This window comes from Onthophagus taurus, chromosome 6 (assembly GCF_036711975.1).
Source record: "Onthophagus taurus isolate NC chromosome 6, IU_Otau_3.0, whole genome shotgun sequence".
NCBI classification, from domain to species: Eukaryota; Metazoa; Arthropoda; class Insecta; order Coleoptera; family Scarabaeidae; genus Onthophagus; species Onthophagus taurus.
This window is the reverse complement of record NC_091971.1, coordinates 32,647,217-32,668,947: the sequence shown is the minus strand read 5'-3', so window position 1 is coordinate 32,668,947 and position 21,731 is coordinate 32,647,217. Positions and strand designations below refer to the sequence as shown.

Genomic DNA, 21,731 nt, shown 5'->3' with positions numbered 1-21,731 from the left:
CGCCCACATAATTAGAATGGAACAAAAAACATAACACAATAGTAAAAAAGGTATTTGAAGCAAAGAATAAGGATAAAAAAAAGAACGGAAGACCTAGTAAGAAGTGGGAAGAAAGAATAGCAAAAGTTGGGAAGATATTTCTTATACGGACAACCGGAAGTTTATCACCATTTTTGACTTTAAGAACGTTGTTTAAATTGAGTAAGGATTTATTAAATCTGTAATCGCGGAGAAGTTGAATTAGTAAAAGGGGCAAGTTCCAACATCTGGATGGCACCAGATGTCATTGATGTGTTGGAAGCAATGAAGCTTTCATTCAATTTATAATACAGAAGAGACAGAGTAATGAAAGATAGTTAAAAGTATGTTAAAACTGTAAAAGCATTAATATATGTGAATGGCTTAATTCATGTAAATTAATCAAGGTTTGTGAAACAACGGGGGCATCTTTATAGTTTCTAGCGCATCGTGGTTCACACAACTTCTTAACGGAGCATTAAAGAAGACGATTAAACATTTAAACCGCACTTTTAGTTACTCTTACAATTTATATTAGTGATAAGATTTAATTAGATTTTATTACATCAAATTCTATTATTTAATTAATTAAATTTCTTTTAATTTTTGTTATTGGTTTAATTTGTTAAAAACATCCATTCTCCACTTTATGTTATTCTGTAAATTTATTATGTATATCAAAATGTCAAATAACACAGTAAATATGAATACAAAAACATTAATTAACTGGAAATGCTTGCAATCATATTTCTTGCTAATCAACCAACAACATTTATAAAACATACGTTAATATTGATGAAATATTAAATTTAAAGTCAAATCATATCTCAAAAATAAATTGCGATATCACGATAAAACAAGAAACAGATTAAAGCAAACTTAATAAAGATTTAATGTGATATAAATCTTCTCTTATTTTTTATAAACAGCATTTTTTAACCCCATTTTTACCTATTTGGTTGTAACATCATGATGTAATAAAAAGTAGATTAAACCAAATTTAATGACAATTTTAATTGAAATATAAATTTGAAAAAATCGTATCTCAACAACGAATTGAGATATCACCATGAATTTTAAAGCAATTTTGATGAAATTTTAATATATCATAAATGATTTTTTATTTTCTATAAACATCGTTATTATGATTTTTTTTAGTTAGAATGCACACCATAACGATTTCACTCTATTGGTTTACATTGATTTATTCGATGAAAATCATGGCGATTTATTAACACCATTTATTACACCATCAATACAGTTGTTGATCGTATATAATACATTCCAACAATCGAAGCCATTCAAAACTTTATCAGTTACTTTCAGCGTTAAAGTTAAACGTTTCTTGTTTTCATCACTAATAGAAATATCACTTCTTTTTACATTCTATTAGTTATAAATTTTAATGTAAACTATCAGAATGTTTTTTATTCCATTAAATTTAATAGGATTTAAAAAAGTGAAGCTGGTTAAAATTTCAACAGTACCAAATGATTAATTTATAATCCTACCAGAATTTACCGAAAGTAATCGATATTCTAGCTCGACTTAATCCGGCGGAAACTACTATCTAACCTACCCCTCGTGAAAAGGCACGTAAAGTTCCTTTACGTTCATCCCTAAATTTTACGATTTAAATAGGAAACAAAATTCGGTTATAAGCTAGCTTATTTCGAAACCGACATATCGTTGGATTAATGACAATATGCCTAATAATTTAAAAAATGATTGTTTCTGAACACGAATCTCTTGCTGAAAACCCTGAAAATTATTTAGAATCTTATGGTTCTGCGAGCGATAAAGACTTTGTGCCTGATACAGACGATACAGAAGAAATTCTACGAAGAAGTGTATTAGGAATGATAACTAAAAAAAAACAATTAGATTGAAAAATTCAGATTAAAATCGTTGGAAAAAGAAACATAGGAAAGGATTAAAATGAAACAACCAAAAGACATAGATTGCTCTAAATACTAGTTTAAGTGAAACCAGAAAAGACTGAATCTTGTCCATCATATGTATAGAGATTGTCTCACTTGTAATGAAAAAAGCGTGGTTTAGTTGCGCACATGTTAAGGAAGGACATGATTTTGACAGTATCTTGGGTAAGAAATTAACTTACAGTAAGGGACTCTTTCTAGAAATCGTATATTGACGCTGCCAAGCCAAAACGGCATTTATTTGATTTTTCAGATAACTCAAAAACTTTTATCACATCCTATTGAAACAGGCATTTACGCAAACTTTAAACCAAATATTGTAGCGATTGTAGGTTGTTTGCGGTTATGTCGCTTTAACTGTATTAATTTTTATCAATCTGTTAATGTATTTTATGTTAATTGTTCTGATTGTAACTATAATTTAATTGCTCTATCGGAAACTAATTTAAATTCGGATCTTGGATCTAATGAATTGTTCGTGGATAAGTACAGCGTCGTACGAGCTGATCGTAAGTTTGAGTTGGTTGGACATAACAGAGGTGGAGGAGGTCTGCTTGCTGTAGCTAGTCATGATGTTTACAGATATTCAGTACTAAGTACCACTTGTCAATGTGTTGATTTGCAAGTGCTGTTTATGGTCAGTAACCTTATATTATCATGGTGCCTGAATATATACATGTACAGCTCTGTTCAGATTTAATGCGAATCGGCCGCTGTTAGCTCCGACATGACGCTGGTACTGGAAGAAGACGGAGACATCTTTTGTTTCTATTCAATTCGATTTCTGAGATTAAAGAAAGTTACCCTCTTCCTTAACCCAGGTAAAACCGTCCCAGTTTGAAGTGCGCCGAAGAATGGATCACCCTTTTTTTAAATGTGTTAATTTTATTTTATTTTAAATCTTTTTTGATATTTTTAGGCACAACAAATACACGATTTTTTATATGTTCCTCTAATAAATGATTTTAGAGTATTTCTATAAATAAAACGTCAAATAAAATTCATTCATGACCGGGTAGCTGTAAAAAAAACCCTAATTACGGAGCAATCGGCTACAACACTGTTACGATTTGCCCGTGAATACCTTGACTATAATTGGGAACCAGTCATCTTCACAGACCTGTATCCAGAAGGGATCATCACGATAGTCCAAGACAATTCGCCCGTGCATTCTTCAAGAATTGTTCATGATTGGTTTGACGATCATAATGAGATTAGGCGAATACCCGTGGTCACCGGATCTAAACCCATTCGAAAATCTATGTTCTTTGGTGGAAAAACAGTTCATAAAAATGCCAAATTTCCTTTTCGCAACGTGGATAATCTGCGCCGCAACATTACAGTTGTGTGGGAATTGTTTCGCGGTAGGGATGTATACGAAAGATTTGTAAATTCGATGTCCACCAGATTGCAATGTTGCATAGAGAATAATGGGTATTTGGGGTATTATACAAAATACTGATATTTGATGGTATAATGGATCATATGGAATTCTCCCCAATTAGATTATTATAATATTTATTATATTTTATATGTATAATAATATATTATATTTTTTGTTATATAGGAGTGTTATATTTTATTATATTGATTTTTGATTGTTTGATTTTATTACATTAAAATGGTTTGCGATATATTTCAATATATGTATAGTTAATATACCTTATTATATATAACTTATTATCAATATATCATTTTCATTTCTTTTGAGGTTCGTTATCCTTCCACAGTATTACCAAAGTAATACAGTAATTATTAGTAATTATTTTCATTTACTACAGGAATTGTCTAAAGTAAATAAGCAATTCATTTACTGTAAATGAATTGCTTATACCTATTTATTTTCTTAATTTTTCTTTGTGATTCAGTCATCTTGGCCATAAATTACATCACCCCGCTTGCCTGTTCGGAACTTGTACAAGACTACAGAGCAGGTAAAACCAAATTGAATGCCTCGTGAACGTAGGTCGTTTCTAGCACAATTTTATGCCTCTACGAGCGGCTCTTTTCGCATTATATCTGAACAGAACTGTACATACCTCCTGATAATCCACAACTTGATTTCCTATGTTTCTTGGATGCCATAGAACATAAAGTTTTGAATTATCCTGTTCTTGTCCTTGGTGATTTTAATGTGCCTGAATATATTAAGGCACCTGGCATATCAATCAAATGTGGAAAACCGGAGTTATTGGACAATCGTCTATTGGTTCTATGGTTCTGACAAATACTGATCATCGGGTTGATCTTGTTCATGATGATTGTCCCTACGTCTACGAGAATTAGTACCATCCCGCCTTAGATATTACAATGATTTTACTGACGGCAAATGATGGTTTCCCGAACTTTCCATTTTTGGGTGGTAGCTATAATTTTCGAAGAGCCAACTTTCAATATCTGTTCAATGAAGTGTGGGAAGCTGCTGAGGAGTTTGGTGTTCACTGCAAATCTCTAGAAAGTTTCTGCAAAAAAAATCACTAACAAAGAACTTGCCGACGGTCAAAGTAAAATCGTGTTAGGATATAAAAGAACAAGGGCCGCACAGTGGTCCGAAAACACTCAAAACCCGATCGAAAATCAATTGAAAAAAAAATTTTATAGTATTGTTTTTTTAAATGTTACATATATTTTAACTATTAATAGACTCTTAGTGAAGCTTATGAAGTCTTTGGTGTTTTATAATAGCTACTGCGCGAAATAAATTGCTATTACAATTACCTTATTTTGTATAAGGACATTTTTTAGAAAACGACACAACTTTACAAAACAAAAAAGATGGTATATCACTACTTGAAAATATTGTGTCGTTGGTTTCTTATAAAGTACAGAAAGGTCTTCATTTTACGCCTTTCCAAATTTCAAAAGATGTTTGTTGAAAAAAATTACAACCATTTCTATTGACGTCAATAAATACATATATTTTTTGACCATTCAATCTTTTAAATTAAATATCTTGCGAGCGAACAAAATCGAACAATTGTAGCTAACATTTTTTTATTGCTGAAGGTATGGTGTACATAGCATAAGAAAAAAATCTTGCGCCAACGTGCGCCTTAACCAAAAAATTGGCAGTCAAAGATTACTTAACACATAATTGTGGATCTTATTTATCAAGAAGCAAAAAACAAACAAGTACGCAGATTTAGAGAGTGTCACACAAGAAAATGTGGTAGACTTCAAACAAATGAAGATTTATTTAAAAGACTATTACTGAGCTCCGATCCATTTATTAGTAACTTTTATAAAGAATGTTCAGAAAGATATAAAAATATGAATGAAGACATGAAAAATTTACTTATACTGGACAAATCTCTAGAAGAAAAAGAAGGTAAAGAAGAAGATGATGATGATGAAGAAAGTGAAGAAGAAGACAATAATGATGAAGAAGTAAATATAGAGGAACAAGATTTAGAAAATGAAGAAGACTCACACAAATTGAGATAAATTTTGTTATGTTGGTGAATATAACAAAATATTTTATATTATCTCGAATAATTTGAAATGTATGTGGACTATCTCAGTATCATGGGAAAATTCTACTATAAGTAGGCTGCAAACTTACGTATTATGGTCTCCAATATCACTTCAAATTAAGAGCGATGAGTTTATTCTCGAATAGTTCTTAAAACATTTTTAGTAAAAGCTAAGTAAAATTGAGCTATCTAACCAACTAATTCTGCCAATTAATTTTGCCACATTTTTATCAAATTCCATTTCTGATACGGTAAAAAAATATGGGGCGTTCCATTTAAAATTTTCGACTTTCTTACCATTGAATATGGAGAAACGATAATTCAATTTTTGACCACCCTGTATAAGATACTTTAATACAACAAATGACAATCTGTTTGACAACATCTCAAGAGTAATCGTGCCAATTTAGAGCTTTTTTGAATGAACGTTGGCTGAGATATAAGGTTTTAAAGAGCACAAAGTAATTTGCCAAAGAAAAACTTAAAAACAAAATAACTCGAAAACGAAAAATGGTAGGTACCAATAACTTTTATCAAAGTCAACTTATTTTGTCGAATATAATTAAAAGGTGCATTAAAAACTATAGCATTCCATTTAAAATAACGAAGTTGTGGTCTACATCCGGTAGACCGGAAGTGGCGACCATCTTGAAAGTATTTTAGATCGAAAGCTTCGAATGAACAATCCATGTTGTCAAAATTTCAAACCGCTACGAATAGTGGTACCTAAAAAAGTTCTAACGAACCAGTTGCGTGAGACATCCGGTATAGGTCCTCTATAAAACAATTTAGATAGGAATTTGCGATCACGTAATTACACAAAAAAAATGTGAAGTAATATACGTCTAATGTTTTGCACAAAATTTTATAGTAATATTCTTGTTTAAAGTCCTAATTTATATGAAGAGAAAATGAGTATGAATTTAAATAAAGTATTGCTTGCGTAGTACTACTTCCGGTTGACGAATTTAATTCAAATTTTGACACAACATTACCCTTTTGGTCTTATAATCATATGCCAAGTTTCATAAAGCTAGCTAATTGCTAACACCAAAATAATATTTTCGATCGGGTTTTCTTACCGCTCGGACCACTGTGGGCCGTCTTTAGCCAAGAGAAAGAAAACCGCCAAGAGGAATATCTTAAGAAGGCATCTGATATATACTTCAGACTTAGTCCAAAAGAAGTTCGACGTCTAGCATATGACTACGGAAATGCCTTGTCACAGAAAATGCCCGTATCGTGGAATGATAATTTAATGGCCGGTCCGGAGTAGTTTGGAAGTTTCCTAAAAAGGCACCCACGATTGTCTCTTCGAGCACCACAGGCAACTAGTTTGTCTAGAGCCACAAATTTTAATCAAACTAATGTGGAACTCTTCTTCAACAATTTAGCTACTATTATGGACCGTTATCACTTCCGCCCAAACGACATATATAACATGAATGAGACAGATGTTACCACGGTCCAGCGGCCGGATCGAGTGATCGCAAGAAAAGGCTTCAAACAAGTAGGGTCACTAGTTTCAGCGAAAAGAGGCACGCTAGTAACCATGGCTATTGCCGTTTCTGCTACCGGAAATAGCGTACCACCGTTTTTTATTTTCCCGCGTGTCCATTATAAAGATCATAGACGGTCCCCAAGGTAGTGTGGGTAACACGAATCCTTCTGGGTGGATGAAGGAGGAAAACTTCATGAATTTGATGATACATTTCGTGAACAACGTGAAATGCAGCAAAGATAGACCCGTTTTACTATTGTTGGACAACCATGAATCTCATCTCTCGGTTCCGGTAATGTTATCATTCCTTCCTCAAATTCGTTGCCATATGCAATTACGCCTATCATTATGGCTAGATTTCAAGTAAGTGGAATTTACCCATTCAATAGAGAAATTTTCACTGAGACAGATTTCCAACCAAGGTATGTCACAGATCGACCAGCACCATTTGTGGAAAATTGCAGCCAACCAACTCCTGAAGAGCTAGCTTCACCTTCTACTTCGCATCAATTAACAACAGAAGTCACTGCTACTACCTCGACAACAGTGGTGACTTCACCTTCTTCATCCCATCAACAAACAATAGATGCCATTGCTAGTCCATCAATATCTGTTATGCCCGTACCCATGTTATCGCCGGAAGAAATTCGTCCTTTCCCAAAAGCCGGTGAAAGAAAAGTCACAAAATATAACGGAAGAAAGAGGAAGTCTGCCATTTTGACAGAGAGCAACTTCAAAATCTTGCGAACTCAAGAAAAAAGGGACGGTTGGATGGAAAAGTTTCAGTTTTGATTTAGTTTCTACGAGTACGTTTGCAATTGAAAGTGAGAATGTCTTCGTATCCGAAAGGTGATCGTGACACTTACAAACGCCGCAGTAAGCCGCGTAAAAGAAAGTTCCATGGGAACCAGCACAGTAATAAACAGAGTGATAATAATGATGGCGACATACTATCATATGATATCCACCGATGAAAATCCTCGACACGAGTGTTGCCCATAGGGAGAAGACAGTTGGTGCGTGTGGCAGAAACGAATAGCTCTTGCAATGGAGCTTGCACCGCACCCTACTCTATTGCATACCGACACACAGCAGGAAATTCTGCATATATATGAAGATTTACCAAGGGATGAATTACTGGAAAGATGTTTAGGTACACTGAGAAAAATAATGTGGGAAAACTACCTAAAATTTAGTTATATTATCTAAAATGTATAGTCAAAAATTAGCTAACTACTACTACTAGTTATACAAACTAATTCTATTTCGATAATTTAAGATAGATAAATGATCGAAAAATGTATCTTATAAATACCTAATAAAATTAGTTTCTTTATATAATATTAATAGATGTTTTTACTGTTAATATTATATTTATTATTAATGGTAGTAGATAGCTTTATTACTTAAATATAGACGTCGTACCTAAATTTTTCACTGTAATATCGACGATTTGTAGTCAAAATATCTCATTGTTGGTAGGTGTTATTACAACATTGTTTTGATGTATTATATAATATATTTATATTAACTACTGCAAATAGTTGAATTTAATATTGACGATAGTTCGTTTATCAAAATATTGTAAATATTTTGATCATTTTTTGTGTTTAAAATGTCTATTAATGTTTATTATTCATATCCGTATCACTAGATACTTTATCAAGATGTATCTATAAAGAAAACAAGTATACATATATATAACAAATATATTTTCAAGTATATTGTAGTAAAGTACATTTTTACATTTATGTTTAATTTTTAGGTGATTTGTGTACGTTTTAACGTCGCTGAAAAATATTGGGCATAAAAAACATTTTACGCCGTTTTCCATTGTCCTTAATTTTAATTGATACCTTGATCCTTACCTTGTTGGTTTATGAGTTCAGAAATTAGTGCAGTTCGAGCAGTACTACTTTTCTTTGGTTTATTTGGCAAATTTAATTCATTAAAATACTCTTCAATAAATTTCCACACTTGTACACTTTGTTTAGGGTATTCCAAATTGAAGGCGATATATAATTGAAATGTGACAGAAACTGCCTTTAAAAAGGATTCAACTTCATATAATATGTCATTAACGTATATATAAAAGCATTCTAAACTTTCAATTGTTTTGCCTATTCCTAATATCAATGGTTGTAACGTCCAGTGGTTCTTTTCATAAACTTCCTTTCTATTCTTAATAAAACTTTGTATGAAGCTCTTGTCCTAAATTAAACACATTATATTTTGCTGCTAAATAGTAAAAGTTTTAAATATACCTTTAAATGATAGGCGAATCTTTCTTGGCCATCTAGTATTGTTGGTCTGTAAATGTCTTGTCCAGTTTTAATTATAACAGGAATAAGTATGGCATTCAGATTTATAATTAAGAGGTAATTTTTTGAATCTAAAATGTCTATATAAATATGAAAACAAATCAAAAAATACAAAACAAACCTTCATTTAAGTTAGATGACTGTAATAAATTGAGAAGTGTGCGAGATTTTTTATCTTTTATATCTCTATGGTATATATTTTTTATAAGGGTTTCAAATATTGTCCACTTGGAAAATAATAGTGTGTTTCCCTTTGGATGCAATTTTTCAAAATCTAATTCAATCTGAAAATTAAGTTATTTTAATGATTTTATACGTTTTGCTACAACTAAGAAACAACTTACCAGTGCTACAATTGGCGATCTACAGATGTGTCACTCGCTAACCAATCCTCCACGATTATCGTGGTAAGGATATTTCGATTTTTCGAACTTAATCCACTAACTTTATATTCTGATAAAATTAACTGACCACTAACCGATTTTAATAAGAGATTTTCTAACTTCTAAAATAAATACATCTATGATTTAGGAAATAAACTGGAATATAAAACAACTTACAAAGATCGGTTGATTTTCAGGATTACCATTTCCATCTGTATCTATTATATTAGCATTTATCCAATTATTTACTGTTGATGATGATGAATTCGATGCAGTAATTGTACTTGCTAGGGGTGTTGTTAATCCCTATAAAAAGCATTTAAAGAAAATAAACTTATAGATTGTGGCATGATGATGGCACTTATAGATTATAGCTGTCAACTTACGTTGAGTTGTTTCCATACAAAAAGCTTTTTTCTAAATTTAATTCGTAGACCGAATTGTTCTGCAGGAATTAAATGATCAATATCGTTGATGGTCAGTTCTGCAAGAACGTCGATGTCTATTCCTTTGGCTGTACAACACATACCATATACAGAGCTGCCTTTAAAACAGTTATACAACTACAAGTAACATGCCTGCCGTCAAAAATTCGGTCCGTCGATAATCCGGATTCAATACCGATGAAAAAAAAAATTTATTTCTCTTTTTCTGATTGTACATACAAAAGACAAAGTACAGTGATTCCCCATTTAACACGGTACTCTTATAACGCGTTTTCATACTATGCAATTTCATGTCTCTGTATAACGTGTTTTCCCCCATATAACGCGGGGATTTCCCACGTTCTGTGAAATTTATAACGATATAATGAAATTATGATAAGTTAATATTAATTAATGGTTTTATTTATCTATTTATCAATTATTTAACCACAAAAGTCCATTATTTTTGGTTCTTTTCGAAAATCCGGACATTTTGATAATACGGACAGGGTCCGGTCACAATTAATCCGGATTATCGACGCTCTATTGTATATGTATAACAAAATAATTGAAAACATAGTTAAATACTTGCCTTGAAAATCTGGAATTAATACGTGTAATTCCCACTGCTGTAACAAAGTAGTTACAGTATCTTCAACTTGCACATCCATTTTTATTTCTTACCAAATCGTAAAAACACTCCGAATACCTGAACACGTTAATGACGACTTGTGACGACTGAGAATACCACAAAACGTATTAATATTAGTGGACTTCCCTCTAACAAAACAAGAGTACAGTCTTACAGGTTTGTAACCGTAATAATGAAGAAAGTTTGTAACTGTAAGTTGGTAGCGAATCCTCAAAAACAGATGCTTTATCGATCGTTTTCGATGATGAAAAAGCAATGTTTGTATTAAGAAATATTTTCTATAAACGATCGATGTAACGATGAAAACAGGTAGACAAAACGACTAAAATACATTTAAATAAAGTATTTAATAATAGTACATTTGTCCATTTAGGTAAAATATTTCATTGTTAAATGTATATAGAAATTCAGACTAGAACAAAATAAACAAAAATACCAAATACATTAGGTAACTAAACTAATCAACAACTAGACTTATCAACTAGTTTCCACGATGTAGTTTCTTTTTCTAAAAATTAGTTACATCACCTCAGTAAATAGATAAATTAACTATCATAAATTTGACTAATTAGAATTGTATATGTCAGCTAAGTTACGTTAGGTAAATGAATAAATTTTCTAGCATAAATGACTATTTGTCTAACAACTAAATTGATTTAGTTCAATTTTCCATATCATTTTTCTCAGTGTAGCCACAAGTAAAACGCAAATGAAAGCTTTGATTCCACAATTTGGCAATTAGTTCCTAAACATTTGCACTCTGGACTAAAAGTCATCGAATTGGCATCGTACTTAGCCGTGGGCTTATTCAATGAAGGAAATTCATCTCTTCTGATGATCATGAACGAAGCAGGAATTGTAGTAGGTACGCAAAGCTTCAATTACGCCGAACAAATAGTTCTAGACAGAATCGACGTAGTTCATTGAAGTCGAAGGAAGGTCGGCAAGCTTGAAAAGCACTGCTGCAGGCGCAAAATGAAGCCTATGAGGAAGAAAAAGGACTAATATATAATACAAACGCGTGTTTCTCAAAATGACGTTTTTCACATTTTGCTCAAAAGGTAATGAACCAATCATTATGAAAATTGATAGTATGATTCTTTATGAAATTACGAAATATATGAACCAACTTTTGAGGTGATTTCATGATTTTAAGAGTGTTTTTTTGCATAAAATTGAAATGGCTACATGTCCCGCAATTGGAGAACTCTAGGTTCGACGTACAGCGGACATCAGAGCATAACTTTGTTATTTTTCGATAAAATTATTCAAAAAAATTCACAAAATAATGTCAAAATTTGATTAAATTCTGATTAATTCTTCCCACCCAAAAAAAATCCTAAAAAATCTATGAAAATGAACCTCCTATGTGGTTTCCCCTCTTAATGCCAATGCCGTTAGTTTTACACGCAAGCTGTCTCCTCTTCCATCTTTTAATTATATAGGTGTTCTTCTTGAGAAATGTTGATGGTGAAAACTGATTTTGGACACCTGAGTTGATGAATACTTTGACACATTTTTAATTTAAACTAAAAAAAATCTTTAAACATGTAGGATTCAGTATTCTAATTAGAAGAGATTAAAGAATAATAATAAGCATTTATTGTTTTTGATAATTACAATTTTCCCCTTAATACATCCTAATATAATATATGTCATTAGTATATTATTTTCACCCTCCACCCTCTTCCTCCATTTCCATACCCTCGGCTCCTCGGCCCAATCCTCCCCTCATCCATCCCTTTGTCTCCTCACCCCCACAACCATTCTCATCCATCGTTTGCCTTCTCCCCCCTCTCCTAAGATCTGCCCTCGGTCCAACTCCTCCTCCCTCAACTCACTGCACCCATTCAACATATGTTCCAACGTTTCCCATTCCTCCCTGCATAGCCTACACCACCTCTCCTCATCGGCCAGCCAGTATCTGTTCGCTCTCTCCTCGTTTCCACAACGGAACCTAGCCACCAACTTCTTCCCTTCCTCATCTCCTTCCAATAACAAGTATCTAGGCAGCCCCTCCGTAATTATGTCCCTGTACCTTTCGTTATACCTCCCCTCTTTTATTTGTGTCCTTCTTTCCTGTCTCTGCACATCTCGGTCCCTATCTCTCAACTCCCTCCACATCTCCCTACCCACCCTTCGTCTACTATTTATCTCAGTTACCGAGTAGCCCGCTCGTCTATAATAGTTGTCTCTGTCTCCTTTCCCATATTTGATCTTTCCCTCTCTAATTTCCCTCCAACACTCCCCCAAGATCCCGCAGTTTGGCCTCCCTTCTATTCTTTCTTCATATTTCACTGCTCTCCTGCCCTCCTCCACTCTGACTTTATCCACCTTCACCTCTTCCCTCACTATATACCCCGGTGTTTCTCTCGCCACCCCAAGCACCCATCTCCAGTATCTAGCTTGCACGTCCTCCAGCATTGCCTGCTCTCTCCATCCCCATACCTCTGCTCCATACATCATCACACTGCTAACCAGACCTTCAAACATAATCTTCCTCGCTGCCACATTCCTTCCAAAGACTCTCTTCCCCCAACCCCATACTTGTCCCATCACCTTATTCCCCCTAAAATATCTTTCCAATGTCTTTATCATATCTTTCATCTCCGCCGCTTCTCTCGCCATGACCACGATGTCATCCGCGTATGCTAACATATGCACCTTTCTACCTCCCACCACCAACCCTCCCATTTGCCCCTTCCCCAATCTATCCTCCAGGTCCGCTGTATACAGTGCAAACAGACTTGGACATCCCTACCTCAGTCCCTTCGTCGTCCAAAACACGTCGCTCAGCTTATCTCCCACTTTTATCCTAGCCATAGTCTCCATGTATATTTCCTTCACTCTCGCAATTAGGTGTTCCGTTATCCCCCTCCTCCCCATCTCCTCTATCCACCTTATCAAAAGTCGCCTTCAAATCTATAAACAGGGCGTACAATTTCCTTCCCTTCTTATCCAGCTCTCTATCTGCCAGATGCTTCAACACGTACACGTTGTCGATTGCTCCCCTTCCCTTCCGAAAGCCTGCCTGCCCATCCGGCAAAATTAAATCAAGATTAAAGAAATCGATCTTTAAAGTTAAAGCAATTGCAAAAAGATTTAGTGAACACACTTTTTTTAAATCTTTTTCTTGAATCGGTATAAAATTAGAAAAAAACAAATTTGGTGTGTTTATTTAGAGTTTCCTTAAAATGTTAACCTTGAAAATCGTTTTAAAGAATCACGAATAGTTTTCGAGAAATCAATTTTTAATGTTAACCAGAAAAATAACTTGAACTTGGCTTTTTGAAAACTGACTGACTTTGAAAATTGTTAAAATTTAATAGTTTTCTAATTATAAAAAAATGTATAAGGTTTTTAATCATCTTCATATTAAATAATGTTTTAATTTTGTATTCTTAAATGTTAAATTTTGTTGTTGATCTTTAGATTATATAGGTTACTAGGAGCGAATAGATTTAATACGAAATACGCGACGTTCTAAATGGAACACTGCGGTATTTAGCAGTGCAAGTGTGGGAATTTGTATGCTTCCACACCATTAAACTTTAGAGAACCTAAAATTATCCGCAATTTGAATGAAGTTTTAAATCTAAACCCATAACATCCCACGTTAACAACTTCAAGTTTAAAGCATATTTATATTACTAGAAGTCTTTTTTTAACCATGAATACATACAATTGTTTAATTTCCGTGAAAACATTCACGAATCATAAAGTTTTATTGCCCTAATTTGTATTTGATGAGCCGACACTTTAATTGAATTACTTTTATGTGTGAAACAACGTATGAATATCCATCAAGTACTTCCACACGTGTTATTTGAAGATTATTTTTACAGTTTAATTGGTTCAAATTAAGTGACGGTCGTTTAGATTCATTTGAAATTGTTAGGATCCGTTTGAAATCAATCTGCAAGCTGAAACTATTTAAAATTGTCTAAACAAACTTAGTTATTTACGATTTCTTTTATTTTTTTCAGCTTTTGAAATTTTGATTCGTTCCAAAATAATTCAAAAAATGACAACATTCGATTCGAATCAGATGGATGAAAACGATCCGGAAAACGAACAAGATGAAATTTTCCAAGAAACCGATCACTTAACATTATCCCAAAACCCAAAACTACCAAATTTACCAAAAATCGCTATTTTTAAAAGCAATCATCTTAATCAAAACATCGGATTACCCAATTTTCACCATCACTTGAATCAAAAAAACCATCAAAAAAGGAAATTCAGCATCCCAAGTGCTTTACACTCAAATCTACATCATTTGAAAGTTGAAGAACCTCCCGGGTTCAATACAAAACGTCGGTTTAGTAACGTAAGCGATGTTGTTTCTCGGAAATTATCAACGACAATCATCGGATCGTGGAGAACACCATCGATACCGCCGGAAGAAATCATCGGGCAAGGTCGCGTTCTTTGCGGACAATACATCAGGAATCGTTTGAAACGTTCGGGAATTTTCAGTAAAAAATTAGGATTGTATCGAATTAGAAGCATGGTTGGTACATCGAGTGCTGGAATTGTTCGCGAAGTTTTTCCCGCGCTGGTTTTTGCCGGATTAGAACTCGAAAGTATGCATCCAAAATTGTTTTCGAACGTGTCAAGACAAGCAAGTGCTACACCTGGTGGTGTTTTGATTTCCGACAAAGCAGCCGGTACCTTATTAACTGCGATTGCTCACGATCTTTTTAAAAATGGTGATATAACGTGGGGAAAAATCGTGGCAATTTTTGCAGTTTCGGGAGGTTTAGCGGTCGATTGTGTTTGCCAAGGTCATCCAGAGTATTTGCACGCCTTAATGGATGCTATGGAAGAGGTCCTCGAGGATTGTTTAGCTGATTGGATAGCCGCTAATGGAGGATGGGTATGTTGTATAAATCATTTTTTATTCTTTTAAGATTAAACGAAAATGTAGTTTTCTTTCTATTTGTATTTCTATTAGAAACAGTTTAAAAGTAAACTTTTCAATTATCGGAAAGCGTTTATGAACCATAAAGATTCATTAGGTAAGTTCTATTTGTAACTCTGCGCACGTTAAGTGAATTATGTTCCTTTTTGCGAAATGACATAAAAACATAATAGTTACACGTGTTATTTTAAAGTTATTTTTAGAGTTTAATGTATTTAAATTAAGCGATAATCGTTTAAATTCATTTTGCTATATTTAATTTATTTTTATTAAGAATCACGGATTAAAATAGCTCTATTTCCTGGAACTAAAAAGATGACTTACATTTTAAATTATAGTTATATTTTAATTTTTGGTGAAGAACGAAATTTGGGTAAAAATTAAAATGTTACGGTTAAAAAATGTTCTGTTGTTAGCTTATTTGTCGCAATATTTCTTAAGACAATACAGATTATGTTTTTTTATTCAAATTCTAAATTATATTCAAATTTGGAGAGGCCATGACAGATGAGTGGAACATATTGCTTATTGTTGTTACCACACACCATAATAAAGGGATAAATTGTCATAGTAAGAGAAAGTAACATCATCATCATCACATTGGTACTACGGTTATGTAAGATCCTTCAACGTCATCTTTATATTGTTTAGGGGTCGACCCTGCAGTCGACGGCCCTCCTGGTCTTTGGCGCTCCAGATGGCACAACCATCTAATTCGGGCACTTTTAATCTCTGCATTTTATGCTCTTTTTAAAGATATTTTCAGTAAGACCGTTTGCTTTAAAACAAATGAGCTAGAAGGCGTTATCTGCAGCGATTACATAAACTGACCGGCAAAAAAAACCGGCCACTATAAATTTGCCACAAGTTCAAAGCTGGCTTTCTCGCGAACCGCGCATTCGATTTTGATGATTCTTTTTTTGATGGAAAGGTTGATTCTTCTGTAATAATCCTGCGATAGAAATTTTCGTTCAGATTTTAATTTGAGCATATACGGGGTGAGAAAAATGAGAAAAACTTTTATTCTCGAAATTTGTAACACCCTGTGGGGTGCAGCTGCTACAGCCTTACCTGGAATCAAACAGTAGCCCAATCTTTTCTGAGCATTTTCTTTTTTTATTCACTCCATTATATCTGTTACTAACGAAGATACAGTATTTTAAAGCGATCGCCTGTGAAAACAAGATGAGTGACAATAGTAGCTGATGACCGTTTTATTGTTCTAAGCAATCGTAGAACGACAGCTGTAGAGGCTCAGCATCGTCTTCAAATGGTGCGTGTTGTTGATGTCAGTGAGAGAACCGTTCGCTGAAAACTTGCTAGAACTGGTCTGGCTGCAAGAAGGCTGCCAAAGGGCCGAGGCTGCTTCCTACATATCGACGCGCGCGTCTTCAATCTGCGCGCTTACATGTGAATTGGGAGATAGAGCAATGGAGGAATGAATAGTGCAATGGAGATCCTTTTTACGGATGAGTAGTAGTTTTGTTTACTATCACCCGATAGTCAGGAGCGAATATGAAGACGTAGAAATGAAAGATTTGTGGACCATACAATTATGAAACGCGAAAGATTCGATTATGGTTCTTTGATGGTGTGGCCGGGAATTTTCAAAGAAGCCTATACAGATTTTTAATCATTGTTAAAAGTGGCCTTAAATCACTGACCTTGAAAACTAAAACTGGTACCCGAAACAGTTTTGCAGAAGCACTTACATTTTCTTAGAATTACAGGATTGCGTACGTCCTTCATTATTGTAAACATCTGTTCTCAGTTCTAATATGCGGTAAAAACAAAGACAAATAAACAAGAAAACAAACTTAATTTAATGTAATAATTAATAATAACACGAAAATTAATAGCGTGCGTGCCCCCCACGAGCCAAAATAACGTCATGTAGTCGACGCGGCATCGAACTGATTAGGTTCGTAATTGATTCCTAAGGAATTGCGGTAAACTCTTCTTCAAGAGCAATTCGTAACTCCTGAAGGTTGTCCGGTAGGACAGGACGACGACGAATGCGTCCCTGAAGTTGGTCCCAAAGATGTTCGATAGGGTTAAGGTCCGGGCTGCACGCTGGCCACTCCATCCGTTCAATACCCACCTCATCAAGATATTCGCTAACCACACGTGCTACGTGCAGTCGCGCATTATCATGCATTAGCATGAATCCGTCACCAATAAAATGGGAATAGGGCACGACAGCTTCTTGCAGAATATATTGGCTATAACGGTTGGCATTTAGCGTGCCATTTTCAACAAAGATGAGCGCTGTATGCGCTTCCGTCGGAATACCGCCCATACCATGACCGAACCTCCATGGAAAGGTACTCTTTCCGAAATTGTGCAGGTCGCAAACCTTTCATTACGACGTCTCCACACTCGTTCTCGACCATCAGGTGACCGGAGACAAAATCGGGACTCGTCAGTGAAGAGCACCTTACTCCATAGGCGCCCAAATTGACGACGTGCTCGCCGATGTCTCTGGAGCAACCGCTGTCTTCTGTCTGCTTTGCAGTTAGATCACTTTCAGCAAGTTTTCGACGAATGGTTCTTTTGATGCCGAGTTTCTACAGCAGTCGTTCTACGATTTAGCACAATAAATCGATCATCAACTGCTGTTATCACTCGTCTTCTACCGGAATCTTGCCGCCTAGTAAAATTTCCTGTTTCCACATATCGGTTCCAGGCATCTTGAACTGTTGTTCGGGGTATACCCAACGTATGGGCAACGTACCGCTAACTTTTGCCATCTTCAATTAAACTAATAATACGCGCAACATCAGTTATTGACAACGGCATCTTTGACAACTGTCAATTTACTATTCGAAACAACTGACATACGCTACCTAGCGCGCTACCTTAGATTTTGTATGCTTGTTTGTCTTGTTTTCACAGGCGTTCGCTTTAAAACACTGCATCTTCGTTAGTAACAGAGATAATAGAGTGAATAAAAAAACAAAATGTTCAGAAAAGATTGGGTTACCGTTTGATTCCAGTTAACACCCTCTGCTGTAGCATCTGCACCCCACAGGTTATTACAAATTTCGAGAAAAAATGCTTTTCTCATTCTTGCACCCCGCATATGCTCAAATTAATATCCGAATAAAAATTTCTACCGCAGGATTATTACAGAAGAATCAACCTTTCGATCAAAAAAGGAATCATCAAAATCGAATGAGTGGTTCGCGAGAAACCCAGCTTTGAAATTGTGGCAAAATTTTAGTGGCCGGTTTTTTTTGCCGGTCAGTTTATTTTTGTGATTTTTGAAGAAAAGTTAAATGGAACGATACTATTTACTTCACAGACCCTTAGTCACCTTAAAATTTGCAAAATTTTAGTGAAAACCGCATCTCGATATCGCCACCCGTTCTCGAGTTATAGAAGAAAATGTTAAAAACTCGAGTGCCATCAATCGGATCCAGTTACCTCATCCACAGAAACAAATCACATAACCATGGTAACTGTAAACATGTCATTTACTAACGCAGAAGCGTATTATAGAGCTTATGATGATTTATTTTCAATGTTTTGAATACGATGCAACTGCATGGCAAAAATGTGCAATGTAATTACGACAAAGAAAGACATTTTTCTCTAGAAGTGCTTTTAAGATTGACTTAGCGATTACGGAAAACTGGCAACGTGTAGCCCATTCAGACATCTCTATGAATTCGTAAATCACATTGGTGCGCAATGTGATCCCACATAATCTGGGAACTCTGAAAACAATTGTCCACAAGATTTCTCAAGAGAATAATATCTCCACCACGTTATTTTACATCAGGCCTTAACAGATACCGATTATGATAACAGACTGAACTATTACCATTGACTTTTAAATATGATTTGGGCAAATTCAAACCTTTTATCACAAATGCTATGGATGCATGAAGCATCTGTCCATAAGCTGATGTAAACTTGCATAATATGCATTCTTGGTTCGAGCAAAACCCACATTGCTTTCACCCCTTTATCTATTGGGTAGACTAAACGACCTGACTTTTCAAGAAAAACCAATAACCAGGGAAAATATGACAAAACACTAAATACCAGTAGAAACGTGTCCAGGGCCGAGACTTAAGCAGCTTTTTTCGTCGAAACTAGATTAAATAAATGCATCGAGGTTTATGGAAGGCATTTCGCACATTAGTTAGTTATTTTTGCCAAAAATTTAATTTATTCTAAGTGTTTTGGTTTATTTTGTTTTATTATCATTATTGACGTTTCATTGATCCGTTGGCTTTTCAACACGTCTCAAAAGTAGTTTTGAAGCAGTTCTAAGCTTGGATAAAGTGTGAAGGAAGGTTCTAGATAATAAAATTTTTGTTCTCTCTTATTTGTTTCCTAAGGTAACTTGATCCGCTTAAGATATACGAATTTTTAACATTTTCTTTTATAATTCGAGAATGGATGGAGATATCGAGATGCGGTTTTCACTAATATTTAGCAAATTTTATGATGATTAACGGTCTGTGAAGTAAATAGTACCGTTCCATTTAACTTTTTTTCAAAAATCACAAAAATATGTAATCGCTGCAGATAACGGTCTCTAGCTTATTTGTTTTAAACCAAGCGGTCTTACTGAAACTATCTTTTAAAAGAGCATGAAATGCTCTTTCAAACAAGACCAAAAATATTTAAATCGGTTGAATGGTCCAGGAGATATTAAAATGTAAACATTTGAAAACGCATTGTCCTCCCCCTTCCTTATTATGACAGATATGAGAAATATCGCAAAACAAAAGCGATGCGATATTATCCAAGCTACTAAATGATGTTGTCAAAGTTATAGCTCATCGTCTAACTTTCTGAGATAGCGGGAATTTTATGTTTCTTTATGGCAGTTACGCCCCCTAGCGGTCGAATTACGAACTTCAAAATAATTTCCAGGTATTTCTCTTGCCCACTTTGCTTATAAGGATTTTTTTCCCAAACCTTTAGCCCTTACCGTTGTTGAGATACAGCCGCTCCGTACGCTTAACGGGACAACCTGTATACTTCATTCGCCTTGCTCACCAGCGAATATGTTTGGGCAGTATCTGCAGTATGTTTAGGGTTTGGTTTTCTGCGACAGGAATAGTGACTTCAGCAAGTATTCAGTGCTGAAATCTGCAACTTTTAGTCTCTCCTTGATCTTCATATGGTTTTTGTTGCAACTTTCACTCTGCTTCTAATGTTTCTTAAAGTGGTGGTTTAGAGCCCTTTTTGTGGATGGGACAGATAAGTGCCATGTCCCATTTGTCGGGCATCTTTTTTTGTTGCCATCTTTTAGAAATCAGCCACTCTATTATTTAAGTTATCACCTCCATACTTCAAGCATTTCGCTGTTATTAAGTCTTCACCAAGCGCTTTATAATTTCATCAGGTTTTAAAGCTGATGAAGGCTTGCTAAACCCACCAATTCCTCGAAATACTCCACCATCAAATTACCATTCTTGTTTGTCCAAAACCATTGTTGTACGGGCTTGAAAACCCTTCTTTTCATCCTTTATACGGCTATACATTTCTCATCTCGGCCATTTCTTTGATTCCTTTAGCTGATTGCATTCTGGAATGATTGTTTAACCGTTGCTCACTCTCGCTCCACTATTCTCTCACGGTAAGCCTCTGTCAATGTTATGTTTGTTGTGAGTTTCTGAGCATCATACGCTGGCTGGGTTACGTATGTTCCTATTTCCGTTTCTTCTAAGGCATAAAAAATGTGTTTGATTTGGTTGCACGTTCTTTTATAGGGGTCTACATCGCTTTATGGATATCCTTTCAGGACAAGTATGTCGAATATATGGTCATATTCTTGTAAACAGCAAAATCAATTGTAGTCATCCCATGGTCATTGAATTCTTTGTGCAGGCTCTCTACTCCTATATTTGGTCGATGTATCGGCTCCCAGTTTCGCAACCCGAAACTAGTACGACTACAAATTTTAATAAAGCAAGTTAGAAGTTATTTTATGGTTTTTATTTTGCATTCATGTCGTCAATTATGATTTTTAGGTTGTGATTTGGTGCATTGTCATACGTTCCTTCAAGCTTATCATAAAATACATCTTTGTTAGCGTCATCGTTATCTTCCGTAAGAGAGTGCACACAGAGTG

The 21,731-nt window shown here is 34.8% G+C and overlaps 2 protein-coding genes across 3 annotated transcripts in view; one reads left to right on the top strand and one right to left on the bottom strand.

The window, feature by feature from the left end:
* Window positions 1–21,731, top strand: part of LOC111419062 (uncharacterized) — a 56,579-nt gene that overhangs the window by 27,466 nt on the left and 7,382 nt on the right. Inside the window, exon 2 of the mRNA XM_071196269.1 lies at window positions 14,700–15,592. Within this exon, the coding sequence (XP_071052370.1) occupies window positions 14,738–15,592 (855 nt within the window). The 5' untranslated portion in view covers window positions 14,700–14,737. The remainder of the gene's footprint in view (window positions 1–14,699; window positions 15,593–21,731) is intronic.
* Window positions 8,634–10,408, bottom strand: LOC139429906 (uncharacterized). 2 transcript variants are annotated; one of them, XR_011640500.1, is made up of 6 exons: window positions 10,023–10,408; window positions 9,814–9,942; window positions 9,598–9,758; window positions 9,375–9,537; window positions 9,197–9,324; window positions 8,634–9,143 (listed from the first exon to the last, which is right to left on the bottom strand). XR_011640500.1 is itself a non-coding variant. In XM_071196270.1 (3 exons), the coding sequence occupies exons 1-3, from the start codon at window positions 10,161–10,163 to the stop codon at window positions 9,603–9,605; spliced, it is 426 nt and encodes a 141-aa protein (XP_071052371.1). In that variant the 5' UTR covers window positions 10,164–10,408; the 3' UTR covers window positions 9,593–9,602. The 2 variants fall into 2 exon arrangements, 1 of the variants encoding a protein (XP_071052371.1); XM_071196270.1 differs by lacking the exons at window positions 8,634–9,143; window positions 9,197–9,324; window positions 9,375–9,537 and having other exon boundaries at window positions 9,593–9,758.